The following is a 16,420-nucleotide window of genomic DNA, read 5'->3' on the forward strand; positions in this document are numbered from 1 at the left end:
CGCGAATTGATTGCTTTGAGTGTTGGGCCGAGTGGGGCTCTGTTCCACGGCGTGGAGTCCTGCTTGATACAACCGAGTTTCCCGGTTAACGGCCGAACTCTGTTTCCGCTACACGAAACTTTCACTCGAACGGTAAATAACGTCGATTCGATAAAGCTTTGTAAACCGACGCCGATCCCGTCGTCGTCGCAACCGGGTTAATTCGAGCGTTCGCTCACGGCAAGGATATTCGTCGTTTCTTATTCGTCTCGGTGCGAGAGAAATCGGCGGTAGCTCGAACAGACTCTGTGACGCGTTGCGATTCGCAGTTCCTCAAGCTCGAACATCGTCTCCAACGGAATCAGAAACTCTATTCGTGCGATTGATCGACGTTCCGGCAAGCAAATATGATGTGTACATATAGACAGAGTGTTGTAACTATTTTTGGTTCGTGTAACAAGATTTTACAAGCAGCGAAGCTATCGACGATTAAAATATGATTGGTGTACTGGAGAAATCGAAAGACCGTGTAATAAGTTCGTTTACGTATTAACTTGAAGTGTTACGCCCCGAGACTTGCTATAGGCCGTGTTCCTCACCGTCTTCCTTGGTACTACAGTGTCGCAGATAGATCGTCTCATATGACCGGCGAAATATACTCAAAGTAGCGATAAGCGCATAGCTGTCGTGAAGCAGCGAGTTCTAGAAACATCGATTCGCCTTCGGTTATTTTACACAAAGGAGGTGGCATACGTGATCATAGGTGCGAACTGTTGCGAGAACCGAACGTGGTGGGCGTCGTCTCCCAGAGAAGACAAAGGAAAAAGTCGAAGGATAGTCAGTGGCAAATGAGGATTCAAACCGAATGCATCGAGAGGTTCAGAGGAATAAAATCAAGGTCGCTTAGTCTAACGAATACATCGAGAAATATCATAAAGTCGGGTTGAATTATACTAACAAACTAATTGTATCATCGTTAAATCATTTGTGACGTGTTCATCATAATTTTAAATATTGTTGGAAATAGAAACTTATATCAACCCTGTTGATTCAATGTTACAATCATTTGAACTACCTCTGTTATCCTAATCGAAACAGGGGAACGACTGTTTCACGGCGTCGATTAGCGAATCGTAGCGAGAATTTACGCCTCTCGCTGATGCGTTTTCCTCGCGAACAGTCGTAACATGAAGACTGTGAAAGATCGTTAGTTTTACATTCGAACACTTACAGGTACCATTTATACGGGACGTTTGAAATTTCGTTAACGCTGTAAGAAAACCTACTATCGTGTTTACGTAGATAAAGTTTGAAATAAATCTAAAAATGTGCATAGAAGCTACGAGATACTTGGTGCAAGTTTATATAGTTTGCAGAAATCACAAGAGTATCGAAAGAGTCAATTATCCATTAAATTAGTAAGAAGCCTCGATGTTCAATGGAACTATTTTCAATATTTATCGTATATAGAAGATTCAAGACAGAATCATGAAATTATAAGCAATATTTGTTCATAATATTTGTCACTAGTTCGATCATACTAGTTCGATGTAACTAAAATAATAAGAAGTGACGTTTTTCTAATATTCTCCAAAACGTAACACCGAAGGAACTGAATGCTTTACAAAAGATCATTGAAATGTCTAAAAATGCAGAGCAATAAATTTAGAAAAATTTCCATGATGCAGAAATTTATATAACTTTGAGGAACGTAGAAAAATTGCTAATAGACGAACGATATTCCGGAAAATAGTTAAAAGAGAGTATTGCGAGGTTCAAAAATTCCCGACATTTGACGAACCACCGTCGTTTTACGAGTGCACAAATGAGAAAAAAATTAATGCATTGTGCCCCATATATTTAACTACCTCGGGTTGCGTAAATTTTGCAGCTTACGCAACATTTTTTAAATCAACTTGTTTCTGGTTTTTCGGTGAAAATACATCACTGTGCGTCGTTTTTTTCCTTCTCTTAATAATAATAGCGTCAGTTTGCTGGAACAGCGGCGTATTTTGAAAAATTATCAATTTTGAGATATTTCCAAAAATAATAATTAAAAAGCGAACTATTTTCTCGATAAAAGTGTCACTATTTTATATAATTCATTTACGTTGTTTAACAAGAAAAATATCACAGTTCAAAAACTGTTTTACTCCTGTTTTTCAGTCGTAAACAGTATACATATAAACAATATTTCACTAGAGAACCTCAAATTCAAAGTTTCAACGAGTACGATGAAAATAGAATTATACGCGTAGAATAAAATTCTAGTTTGACGGTTAAATACAGTATATAGTACAGATTCTTCCAAAAGTTACGTATACCAAATCGCGAAACGAACGAAACTTTTTACCAGTAAACGATCGAGTTATTGATAATTTTCTAAAAAATTCACTTCTCCTGTTGTACCACTTCTCTATGAAACCCGACGACGGTATCATCGTAATTAAATAGTTTCAGTGTCCAAGTTGGGAAAATTCGAAACAGAGAAGCAATTCCCCAACCAGGGTATTTCCTCCATAGAGTTCAATCGTATTCGCGTTTGATTTATCGCACCGCAGAAAGCAGTAATACTGATCCCACATGCGATCTCAATTCCCTCGAGACCAGAATTGCTGGAAGAAGAAAAAAAGGAAGCGACAACTTCGCGGGACCATTAAAGTTCCTCCTTGATCATCGTCGTGGATGGTTGCCGCGTATACGAAAACCACTTCTACCACCATCCTTCACCCTCGTAATACCATCACGAGCGATTCCGATCGACTAACCAGGCTGCAGCGAAATTGCGACTTCAAAAATAACGGAACTTCCCGGCTATCGTCGTTATCGAATTCCAGTTTACCAGCACGTAAATCGGGTTACTTTATTTCCTGTTTCTTGCACCAGCCAACCCCTCAGCCCGTCATGTCGAAGCGGCATTCTAAGGTCTTGAGCGTATCGCGTCGCGTCGATGCAATTAAACTTGATGCCAGGAAATAGTGTTTCCCGAACGTTTCCTCGTTCGCGCTCCATGTTTCAGATTTATCCGCCGTCGGCTCACTTATTCTCGCGATAATGGAAATCTTTACATTCGGTGAAAAAAAAAATATATATATATACGGAGAAATGATTTTAGTAAATAGGTTTATTTGTAACGAGGTAATAGTTGTAATAGTTGAGTTGTAACGTGGTTTGTGTTAACTGTGATGTTTAAAAGACGTATTAGGTTGTCCGAAAAGTTTCTTTCGTTTCATAAGGTGATAATAGATGAACGATAATTTCTGTTTTATATTATTTTATTGAATTAGGTATGATGTATTTCGTTCTATTTCTATTATTATATTCGTGCATAATTCAATAAATTAATATAAAACAAAAGACATTGTGCGTCTATTATTTAACTAAAGAAATTAAATAACTAAAGAAACCTTTCGGACAACCTAATACTTTAACGACATAGTTAAGTTAGCCCGGCGCTAATCATTTGGGATAGTTTACGGCAAATATTTGAACCGTGTACGGTTAGTGGCAAACCGAATGAGGATAGAGGCTGGGAGGATGGAAAATTAAGTAGCTTTCGAAGGGGTGGTTATTCAAAATGAACGTGTTTAGCGTTGACAAGCGTAACAGCCGAGTAAATTCTGTTTCGACTTTGACTCGTCACCACCAATATTTTGCTAGATTGTTTGATGAAACGTTCTCTTGTTTAATAGAAATTTCTAACGTGCTCCAGACTGTAGTTAACAATAGCGACTCGTAGAAAACTAGCGACGAGCTAGCGAACGGTTTCAACGAAGAATCGGAAAGAAAAGACAGCCTAAGGCAACGCGACGACGAGACAGTCTGAGGGCGGACGATGACGATGACGATGACGCTGTGAAACGAGACGCCAAGAACACGACGAACTGCGAGAATTACAGCAATCGCGACGCTTTTATGATTCTTGTGCATGCAAACGACGCTGATTGGGGTGTTACCTAGCACGCAAACTACTCGAATTTCTTTAAAGGGGACATTAGCATTCCGAACTTTGTTGATTGAAACGAACGAAAGTCAAGAAGACAATCAACCCGCGACAGAATTAATAAGGCGTTCTGATTTTATCTTCGCAGACGATAGGAAAAGTTTCACCGAAACTTTTTTGAATCTCGATCGGATTTTCGAGGAGAAATTGCTAATAGAAAAATGTGCTTGTAACTTTCAATGTTACAAAATTAACTTGCCAGTGTAGAAAGTTTTATTGGAATTCGTTGAATCTTCTCACATTGACATTTAAAAAGAGAACCAACTCGTTCTCACGATAAAGGGTTAAAATTGCAGAATTCGAATCTTTATGCTTTTCAAACAAATTCGAAAACAGCGAAACGACGACTTAAACTGTTGCTGATTTCGCATGCACTACGTCGTATTTCACTTCGAGAAACATCCCCGACGTCGGTATCAAAAAATGATTGAAATACTTCCCTTTAGACATCGAGTAACTTCAAGGTCGAAAAATCAGTAAAAACGAGCTTGTCGTATCTGTTACGATCATTCGCGGAGAGGCGCGTCAGCGAGAGGCGTAAATTCTCGCTACGATTCGTATAATCGACGCCGCGAATTAGTCTTTCCCCTGTTTCGGTTATGATAACAGAGGCAGTTCAATGAATTTAACACTGAATTAACAGGGTTAATATAGCTTGTATATTTAACAATGATGAATATAATAAAAAACATCAAATTATTTAACGGTAAATACAGTTAATGTTTACAGAAATTCGACTCGGCTTTGTGATATCTCTCGATATATTCGTTAGACTTAGCGACTTTATTCGTCAGATCTCTCGATGTATGCCGTTAGAATCTTCAAATGAGACTGATCGCCCTTCGATCATTTCTTTGTCTTCTCTGGGAGTCGAACCCCATTACGCTCGTGTAACATCAACCACATCTCAGTCCGCATCGGGGACCAGGCCGCGCTTCGGAACCGATGGGCTGATGACGGAAATAAAGATATGGCGGAACTCGGCGACAATGTATGTCCCGCCGAAGCGAAATGCCTAATGAACCCTTAATATCCCAACGGTCCTTCCGCCGAATGTTTGGGAACGCCTAACAAACGCGTGGATAGTAGAGATATTGAGGGATGACAAAGATAAAGAATCGGATTCCGCCGAAAGTCAAGCAGTTGTAAGAGCTTCAGTCTGGAAAAGTCGCGTCTGGAGTTCAGAAGTGAATTGTAGCTAGTGTGAAACCAAGTGCTAAGAAATAAATTCTTTCTTTTTATCTTCTATTTTTCGTTTTCGATATCTCTTTTTTATTTTACGTGACACGCTCGTCGATACATTGTATCTTTTCCGTATCTTAACTATCTTGAGCTACAAATAACCGTAATAATTCCTTAAAAAAATACTACGTAAACCTTTAGACGGTGACGATTCGCAGATTAGCAATCCAGTCTCTATGTCGTAGCACCACTTGCAAGAAATTCCAAGATACAGGAAAATTGTATATACAACAGATACGGCAGATACCTGGTGAATCAAGGTCCTTTCCCAAGATCGTGCTTTCGCTAGAAACGCAACGGGGGTTCGCTGCTTATTGTGTGTAGCCTGAAAGTGCTCACGCTGACACGGCGCATTCTGTCGTTTTCTTTATCACACCGCGTACGTGCCGGGCACCGCGATTACCGTATTACAGAATACCAGCTTCGCGTTCCCTTTTACTCGGCAAATAGCTGCGAGCCGCTCCCAGCGCGATGAAACATTGATGAGGCACCGAGACCTGTCCCTTCTGTCGCGAGATTCCACAATCCCTTAGTGGCAAGAGACATTGCATTCGACAGAGAATTCAAGATTTGGATTTAAATATCAACTAGAATTGCAAAACTTATTAAAACGATAAGATCCAGAGCTACTTTTTCCTTTTGTGATCATTAAAAATAGAGTAAAGGCAGGGTTTATGTGAATTAGAAAGTGTTGAGGTTATTAGATGTGTGAACAAAGGAACGCGTGGATAAATTGTAAGGTAGAAAATATATTTTAAATTATATTTTAAATACAAGTCGGAATATAATTGAGCTGATCCAAATCCGCACGCTAGCAGTGTTATCCTATGACTGAAAGCCTGAAGCCATTGTCACGGATCAAATTTCAAGATGCGATGGTCCTTGCGAGATTCCTCATAGTCTGGGCGCCAAGACCTACCCATTGTTACACTGACCCGCAACAGGCCTAAGGAGATACCATAAATCGAATCTGTTCAGTTTCATTTCTCTTCGCATAAACATTTTCGGTTTACAGATGGTCCTTATGTTTGTTGCACGCTCTTACCTATTACGGAGAAAGCGGGTGTCTGGCGAGGTAACAGACTTTTCCCATGAACAAGGATACCCATATCTGGTTTTTTTTTTTTTGTCTTTACAACTTCATTTATTAACCAATGGGCATCGCGGATCATTACCCTCACTTTTCTACCGAAAAGTGTGAACGACGAATCCACGTTCTGAGTTCGAAAGGGCACACCCACACCGAGCTTTCTTCCTTGATGGTACGAGACAGGTTCGAACAGTTCTTCTTGTGATCTTTTGTAATAAAAAACCTAACTGTGACAAATAAACTCCATTTTTTTTCTGAATCTTTTGCAATCACTTTAAAAATTACGCGACACTAGCAGTGTTATCCTATGACTGAAAGCCTGAAGCCATCGTCGCCTGTCTACTGTTTATGGTCTGCCTTCGTCCTAGTCTTTTGTCGATGGCTTCAGTGCTCGAAAAAACTAAAAAGACCAGACGTAGAGTTTTCTTAGAAATGGTGACCACTTCAACAGAAAGGATGTTTGAATCGAGGTCGGTAATTTTCCTAAGAATTTGTCAAGATTGATTATGAACGACTTTTGAACGATTTATATTTGAAAATAGATTTTAGATAGTACAGCTTGTACTTATATTCACAGCTCAAAGGCTGTAATTTTCTGTATAGAAAGTCTTATGTAGAAGACGTAACTTGTACTTGTGGAAGGGAAGGAAGCTTATTCGATGTTAATATTTTTAGTTGTAATTATGATAATTCAATAACGCGTGTATATTATTTTATTTGTCGAAGACATTTAGTCGTTTATTTTATTAACTATTACCTGATATCGACTCGCTGACCCAAACAATCCTATAATCGGCTTGTTCGGAGCACTTTTATTGTTGGGCCAAAAATACAAGATATTTTATCATTCTTCCGTTAGTACGTTAAAACCTAATGGTGTCTCGTAATATACAAAAAGTTCAGAGAAGTTTCTCATTGCATGGAAGACGAAGAACAGAAGTAGTAAATTCGTATATTAATTCTGGTCGTCCGAACTGCAGTCTGCTGGCTTAAAACTTCTATGGAATAAGCTATTGTATAAAGTTTTCACGTTACACGAATCTCTGCTTGCATATTCGTATTCCTCCCTATTTAGTTGGATCTCCATTCTTCTGTTATCGATCGTTAAGAAGCCAGTCTCTATATCGAACTTCAGATTCGCACGATAATTGGCGAAGTTTGACATCTGTCTTTTCGCTAGAAGGAATATCCGAAATTTGTTTTACCCGAAGGAAAATTATCTCGATTATAACGGAAATTTGTGTATCTTAAACACGACCAGAAATCTTCGGCCATCTTTCGATTGGACGTTAATAAGAGTGATTATCTACGGATCAGAGGCGGCGAAACGCGTTCAATTAACGAAAACGACATCCGGAATAGAGTGACGGTGGCACAAAATCGCCGACGAGATAATCGCGTTTCCATCGAGATCTCGTTGGTTGACCGACGGCTTTAGCGACAAAAATAACATCGTTATCGACGCGAGAATTAATCGTGCTCGAAGTGGATCGCTGATGAGCTCGAGCTCGCCCCGACAGGATATTAAACGTTCCCCGAGCTATGCCCTCAGCGTTTCATTATCCTCCATCCACTGTAAAATCATACGCAGAATCGTCGCCGAAAACCCATTGAAATCCGCGTTTCCACCGGTGAATCTTGCTTCTTGCCGTTGGCCAATAATTGAAAACGGAGCCAGATTCGGACGAGACCGGTTCTAAAATTGTTGTTTTCGTTCGTTGCGTAGAAACCCTGCCCCGTTACTATCGCTCGATCTCAGCGATTCAGCATGGGATTACTGGATCGAAAGTTTGCCAATTTCGCGAACGTTATATACGTGGATGGGAAGAAATTTGGACACCAATTTGGATCTTGCATTTCTTACGTAAAACCTGCAGATTTTCTACGAATCTTCGCGAACAAGACTCAACTGCTATCGTCTTCGGAGAACGTTCGTAGACTGATACGCGTGAAGCGTAAAGAATAGTCGACGTTGTCCAACTGTTTCTCGTTGCATTCCTTTTCTAAGGAGTCGAAAGATAAATAAATGTGAAAGATAATAATCAATTTTGAGATGTGTACTTAAAGACTTGGCGTAGCGTACCAATCGGTGTCTTAGATAAAACTTAGGTTGATAACGTAACGCGAATCGATTCGATCGAGTTGTCAACGTACGGTCCACTGATCGGAGAGGCTAGTGATTTAGTAACTGGTCCAGGTACTCCTAGCGAGCTACCTTTAAGCCACGCGATAACCAAGCTGTAGGATCAGCGAGGATTTCTCGGAGGCAAACGGTTCGTCAACACCGTTGTAGTTTCACGGTGACCTGATCTTGCCCACGCCGTAAATTTTTCGTTGTTCCCGCTAGCTGGGTTTATTCGACGTGATAACAAGGAACAAGTAGAAAAAAAAAACGAACTGTCTCGTTAGCGATCTCGGTATCTCTAGACCGTGTGATTAACCTTGTCATTCTTCCACGTATATATAGTCTGTATGATACGAGACGAAAATTATATTTAGGTAGATATTAGTTATTTAAACATTTTGTACTTTAATATTCAATCTGTATGTACTGTTGGCTATTTCATATTTTTATCAGGAACAAATTATTTCAACAAATTTGAAAAAACTCGGCATGCACAATGACATAAAACGTATATTTTAATATCAGAGTTTTCAACATTATTTTATTCAGAGTTAAAAATTTTATAATGTAAACTAACGTTTTGCTATTGGTGCCATTACAAAGAGAATTTTTACCTTACAGCTATCCCATCGGTTTTTCGCTTTATTTGTACTGACATTTTAAGGGTTTACTAGCTTTTTTAATTATACTTTTACAGTTTTCTATCGAACAAATAAAACGCACTGGTTTCTTGTTAACCTACTCATTTAAGTGACATGTATAACTAAAATATATACGTAGCTATGTAACTTGAAGAAATACGAATATGGAGAATAAGAGAAGAGAACAATAGAGGTAAATGGTATTGTAGTACGCGAGCATCGTAAGACTTGCGCGATGTATATTTCTTGCAGTCACCTGAGTTAACGCTCAATTACGATAACTCTCAATTACCCTGGTATTGGTAGCTCAAACAACACATAAGTAGCGTGCATTTACCAGGAGTCGGAGATTTATCAGGAGAACTGAAAAGCCGACAAGTGCACATGGGTATTGCGAAAGTCTGCATTTGGATAAACTGCTCTGTCTACAGTGTCTGCGAAAACGAACACAAAGCTGCTTTCCTCCAATTTCAAAACTATACGTTTAGTCGTGCTGTTTCGTAATTAAAGAAGCTATTTACTTCATCGTTTTATCGAAATTGTTTCCAAGTAAATATCCTAGAAACGAGACACCAAAATATTCCAACATTTAGCATAGACGATATTTACGAACGTATTGTGCGTATCGTACGAAACTTTTCGAGATTCCATCGACGCTGTAATGAAAGACGATCGTCGTGTTTACATACTGAGAAAATTTTAAAGGAATCTAAAAAATACAGAGGATAAGATTTAGGCAAGGATCATAATATTTGGATAGTCAATTATCCACGCGAGTGAAATTTCAGAGTATATTATATGTTGCGAATTATCAACTAAAGAGCAACCGGTCAGGTCAAACCGATCGGTCGATATCGCGTACACCGAATGACTTGACGCTCTACGTGGAGTAGGTTTAATAAATTGACTTCAGTTTAGTGTAATTTAGCGCTTTATTTGCACTTGTATAAAAGTAACGTTTGATGTTATGAACACGGCGGTGGTAAGATCTTGTTGAGAGTGAAGTATTCACGGTACGATGTTCTGATGACGATTTAAGTATTTCACCCGCACGCTACGATGTCTGTTGATGAACTGACCTTCTATCTTGCTGATTCTCTCCACCAGCCGTTGGGTCTCGGGATTTTTCCCTGACCTTTGAGCCATTACAGTTCGGGGAGGACAGGTAATTCGGAATTTCTCAAAGAAGGGAATGGGCCTGCCCGAGCCATAAACGGACGGCCACTCAAAGTTCCGAACAAGATATTTATAAGAAATTACTGTTAACATTCGAGTACTTTTTTAAATAAATGTTTCGTCTTTCCAACATGTTCTTCCCAGTTTTCGAAGTAATTCTACGAGCATAGAATCCCATTAGAATAGAACGACGAGTTATTGCTCCTAATAAACTTCCTTGGTAATCAAGTGTTCGCGGTTTTCAAAGTGGCCACCAGACACCGGGGTCGTCGAATTCGCGATAAACCTCGTTGGATCGTGTATCATTTCCGCGAAGCAAGAGCTCCACTGTGACTGGAGAATTCTACTGCAAGGAATGTTTCATATCATTAATTGTTCCGTTTCTGTACTCCAACTCCTGTCAGCGAATGGAATAGGATACCAGATTCTGGAATATGGAACCGAACAATTCAAGAAATCTAAGTTTGAGGAATATATTATGTATCATGTGCATAGTAGCAGAGCGAAAACTGTTAATGAACCGTATGATGTACAGTAGTTCCTGCCTGTCAAATTAGAACCACAAGTAAGGAGCTCACTTTCCTAATTACAACACCACGATATAATTAACATAAGGTAGCTACTGTTAATGAAATGGCTGGTCTACGTTCTAAGTGTCGAATTAGAGTTCCATTTAAAAATGTAATTTTTGTAATTGTGAATACTACGTTATAATTAGCGAATGATCCTTGACAGTTAAAGTTAGACTGTTCAAAATAATTGGAGAACCGCTAACAGGAACACCGATATTACATCAATCGAACAAATAACGATGGTTCGATAGGTCAGATGTTAGATCGACGTGTTATTTACACGATGTCGTGATAGAAATTGGTTTATGATACAATAATGAAAAAATCGTGTATAGAAATCAAGACAATACAGAAAACAATTCCATAGTTGTTTTAGTTTCTTACATTAAATACGTAGACGATGGCGTGTCCATAGAAACTATTTTATCAAAACAAGTCTATTATCGTCCTATCGACCTATCGATCAGGTAATTTGCTCACCTTGAATGCCTCTGAAAATATCCAGAGCCTGCTCAAATTATTAATATAGATACTCATCTCTCATATCCATATTTGCAGACAAAAATTCGAAATCTATGACATCGGGCACGTAAGATGACATTGTACATTTTTTATTAGCTTTCTGATAATTTCAGATTATTTATCTTATCTTGCATGAAACCAAAAGCTATCTTAACATTTACGAACTGCGCGATGGAAGTGTAATTGATAATTTATCAAAGGTGTTTCGCACGACGCATAATGCAATAGGAGAAAAATAACAAGAGCAACGTCACGATCTCTTGTGCCGATCTTTCGTTCTTGGCTGACGCGTTTAATTTTAGCGGTAAAACACGCAAAAAGGGACGACCGAGATGAGCAGAAGAGTTTACGCCCGTGCGGAACGCATTAGTGCAAATTGCCCTCGCTCACCGGCATATTTAATATCAGTCGCCGCCTCTGGTCGTCTAAATGAAACGTGCGATAACATCTTTGTCGGAATTACGCGACGATCGCGGAAGGTATGCACGCCTCTCTTTCTCTCGACGAAAATTACATTTCATTCGTATTCTATTCGTCTAGTTTACATCTCTACATCAGTTTAAAAAGAATGCCACAGACGAACGCGCGTCGACCATACGGTTCTACCATGCAGTTTATACGGTGGCCATTTGCCTTTGTGATGAGAGGAAACATACCCTTTGAGGCAGCACGATCGAATCTAAAATCGAGTTAATTCGAGCAAACTCGACCCGGTCCAGTCCGTCCGCGCGTGTTCGCATTCTTCGTGACACGGCCCACCCGAAAATTGAATAAACATTCGAACTGGCTGCCGCGACAAATTTCACAGCCTGGCCCACCGAGAATTTCGAATTACGTGACCGGGATACCTGTGTTCGTCTCTGGATTCTCCTTCGAAGACGATCAGACGAGGTGCCGCGAGCGTTTCCGCGCAGTCGATCGAAAATTCGGTCTCTACAAGTTCGTGAAAAAGCTTCGTGCCTTCGAGGATAAAGGTGTACCGTTCGAGATCGCGAGAAAAACGCTACGCCTTGTATCAGTTTCTCGTAATCAATTTCCATCACCGTTGGTAGTTGAACGTAAGTGAAAATTGAAGCTTGTAGAATATTTTGCTCGTATTTTTGGAAGAATATGAGGCAGCAGTAGTAACTTGTTTCCAACTAAGCTTAACTTTTTCCAAGTTTGAAGTAAGTCATAACTGCTCCCTTCTACAAGGAAACAATTCTTTTTTTCAGATTCAGAATTAACGTTTTATCCTGCTGAACGAGGCTCTAGACACCTATTAATTACCGCGATCATCGAAAGTTGTAAATTTCATCGATTTTATTATGGTCTCGTTATGTCGCCTTCCATCTGGTATGAGTATGTGCACAGATGCTAGAAAAAATTAAATTTATAAAAATAACTATCGAGATATGTATAATTTTGTGTGCTAGACTAGATTGACCGCGTAGTAGTGACACACGTATGTTTCGTATGTTTCGTTGACAGTCTGGTATGGAAGATGATGAGACAAAGAGAGTGCTGAGACGCGTGCAAATGTATATCGACGAAGATCCTGGAAATCGTTTATTAAATAAATCTAAAACTATTCTAATACGAATTGTAAGTATAACCTTAGTGTTCCTTTACTTTTATTTCGGCAATTAAGATCTACAATTCTCAAGAATAACTTTTAAAAATAACGATGATTTCGACAGACGTGTTTACCTGAGATTTGTTCGAGAACCGAGCGCAAGGATTTTGCGAACGAGCATCGTCTGGACGTGGATGCGACCACGAGAGAATACCAACCGCCGGAATATTCATACATTCGCCGGAAATTGCGGATAACGGCTTCGTTTAAGCGACGGAAAACTGCATAGCTCCGGATGGTATGTTCGCGTGTAGCGTGTTGAAATTAATATTCCAAGTACAGGATCCCGCTAAGCCTGCTTCAATGGAGGGGAGGGGACGGCAAGAAGATCGACGGTGGCTCAGTTTCGCTAAGAGACCGCGTGAACGCGGAGCATCGTGGATCCAGAGCTTTAGAAGAACGCCGGGGTTGCGATGGCGTTTACCTCGGGTAAACAGCCCCGTTGCTGTTTAATCATTCCAGGCCTCGCAGCCCTGACAATTGCCGCGCACAATGCAACAGCGACCCGTTAACGTTTAAACGAAAGGCGACCGGACTATTCCTTCGGCACTTTGTTCAGGGAAAATATATGTTCGTTGTCTTGTCTGGAAGCGAATTGCAAGAGAGTTTAAGGAGGAGGTTGAAAAACGATTTTCTGAGAAAACTGTTTCCTGGATTTCGTTGATAGAACTCTGCAACAGTTAGAAATCTCGGGAAAACGTTTGTCCTAAGTCGACTCTACACGTTGCGAGGTTAACAGTGGAAATTTTTCTTTCTTGTTCCAAAGTTGATACACAGCGAAGTAGAAAATTGTTTACGAAAGATTTTCGTAAATTGATAGAAGGATAACGCAAGTACTAATATCTAAGTAGGTAAACATAGTAGCGTACATACTAAATAGTCATCTATGTCATTGGTATATGTATTTCACCGATTAATTAAAATTTATACAGGTTTCGTAATAAACTGGTAAATGCTGGTTTTAATTACTAATTCGTCATAAATTTGAACACCAGTCAAATTCAAATACCGCTGTTACATGTTAACCAAAATGACCGCATATTTATGAGTGATTACGTCTACGTATACGTAACGTGCAGGACCAAGTTAATTTCACGTATAATAGAAAGAAGGACGGTTTGAGCGCACAGTAGAAACGGTCAACACGCTGTCAGACACAGGACAGACGCGGTCGACTCGGAACGCGTTATATTCTTCCGTTACGAAATTTCAATTGTAATACTCGGTATATGTATGTATGCGAGCAAGTAACTAGAGGAGCAACGTATTACAACAAAGCACGAGTACTATACCAAGAGTAGAGTACAGGAGCAGAAATGCTAATGTAAGCATCGCTTGTAACAGAATCTATAATATATACTTAGCTGAATGAGCATGAAGGATATGAAATATGTAGAGCGACGAGTGATACCCAACAGCATGAAAGCAGGAAGCTTTTGTAAACGCTATTTTTCGGTGCAGGTAATATATACTACACCGAAAGAAAATTAAACAAACAAGCAAATTCTCGACTAGAGTGTCCGGATACTTGTACAGACAGTAGTGTATATCGTGCGAAGAGAAAATGTAGAAAGATTACAAAGAGAAAATGGCTAAAAATTGGGAAAAAATGAGGAAGTTCGAGTGGAAGAAAAAAGAAATAGTGTGAAAAACGAAATGGGAATCGATGGAAGTCTGTAGGCCGGAGAAGAATCTGGATTATGCAAATCAACGTCCGCGATAAGCTTGGAAGAGACGAGTTAGCGACAAAAGTAATTTTGTCGAAAGGGAAAGGAAATGTGGGTCGCTTAGGGGATTTAATGAGATTCCGACCAGTCCACTTGATCCGTGCTATTAACACAGCTCTGTTAAAAATGCCAACACGGTAACACGATATCCCGCTCGAGTTATAATACAACTGGGAGAGATAAACGTTCTCCGCTGCCGGAGGAATCGCGAATCCCTGTTTATCTCTTTGCTAGCAAGACTGAAACTTGAAATGCAATTACTACCAAAAGGTGTTTAATTGTATATCCGAATATATTATATATTTACTTGGTAGATTAATTTTCAAATTGTGTGTCTCGTTTTTCGTTATTATACCGAAAAGAATTTTGAACGATCAATAACGATCAAATTACCAAACTAAGTGCCACCATCCGTCCAAAAGCGTATGATAAATAATTTCCTCGCGTTTTCCTTTCCAGCCTTCCATTATCGCCGTATCTCCCGCTTCCGCAACTTCTCTCTCGGCCAACTTAATAACCCTCTGTTCTTTAATAAGAGGCTGAGAAATAAATTATGTTCCCGGGACCGGCCTGGGTGTTCCCGTTCTTCCACAAACTTTTCAAAGTTGCGGATGCACGTCTGTCATTATCCAAACGTTGGCGAACAAACTCCAGGATGATTAAACTCGTACTATCAAAAGAAATTCGCCGTTCCTTCTTATCTGCTACAATGACGTTAGTGGGAGCTATAAATCGCAGAACGATGAATCGAACAGAATCCTGGTTACAAAATATAAAACATAGTTAGATACATATGTACAATAGGTACTCGTATCTCGTGTGATCCTCATAATTACACCTTTTTAAATTCGTCGATACATCGATTAATCAAAAATACAACCAGCAGCAGAACCAAGCAACATTATCAAACAAACCGCAGTCAACGAACTGCTACTCAACCAAACACGTTTACCAGTGAAACGGTCAGATTTTTAACAGATCTCAAATTTCTATAGCATCTCAGATTCATCAACTGTTACGTCACGAGGCTTACTATAGGCCGTATGTCTAACCATCGCTCGCGATACTACAGCGTCGTAGGCAGATCGTCTTATCTGCCTGACGGAAAATATACAATGTGCATAGTTGTCACCAAGCAGCGAGTTCCAGAAACGTCGATTTCGGTCTGTTATTTTATCCACACAAAGAAGGTGGCATATGCCATACGTGATCATAGGCGAGCGTAGTGGTCTCCCAGAGAAGACAAAAAAATGATCGAAGAGCAATCAGTCTCATTTGAAGATTCTAACAGCATACATCGAGAGGTCTGACGAATAAAATTAAAGTCGCAAAGTCTAACGAATATATCGAGAGATATCACAAAGTCGGGTCGAATTTCTATAACACAAATAATTTGTGACGTTTTTATTATTATATTCGTTATTGTTAAATATACAAACTATATTAATCTATTAATACAGTGTTAAATTCATTGAACTACCTCTGTTATCTTAACCGAAACAGGGGAACGACTAATTCGCGGCGTCGATTATACGAATCGTAGCGAGAATTTACGCCTCTCGCTGACGCGTTTCCTTGCGATCGCGTCTTTCCGCGAACAGTCGTGTAACATCAACAAATCGTCAAAATTGTCAAACAGGGTTTTGCAAGAGACAAACTTAACTTCGAAACTCACATTGTACAAACGTGTAAATAAAGGAAAGCGCTAAGCAACGCGAAACATCTATT

General features: G+C 39.6%; 2 protein-coding genes across 4 annotated transcripts in view; both read left to right on the forward strand.

Annotated features, from left to right (window-relative positions):
* The window catches only part of LOC139989517 (dipeptidase 1), a 233,425-nt gene that overhangs the window by 98,751 nt on the left and 118,254 nt on the right, over positions 1–16,420 (forward strand). The gene's annotated exons all lie outside the window — the stretch shown is intronic.
* LOC139989513 (uncharacterized) overlaps positions 13,028–16,420 on the forward strand; it is a 36,592-nt gene continuing 33,199 nt past the window's right edge. For all 3 annotated transcript variants that reach the window (XR_011800351.1, XR_011800352.1, XM_072007979.1), the window contains exon 1: positions 13,028–13,203. Coding sequence is in view for 1 of the 3 variants with exons in the window: in XM_072007979.1 (XP_071864080.1) it covers positions 13,201–13,203 (3 nt within the window). In the remaining 2 variants the exon portion in view is untranslated. The remainder of the gene's footprint in view (positions 13,204–16,420) is intronic.

This window comes from Bombus fervidus, chromosome 7 (assembly GCF_041682495.2).
Source record: "Bombus fervidus isolate BK054 chromosome 7, iyBomFerv1, whole genome shotgun sequence".
Classification (NCBI taxonomy): Eukaryota; Metazoa; Arthropoda; class Insecta; order Hymenoptera; family Apidae; genus Bombus; species Bombus fervidus.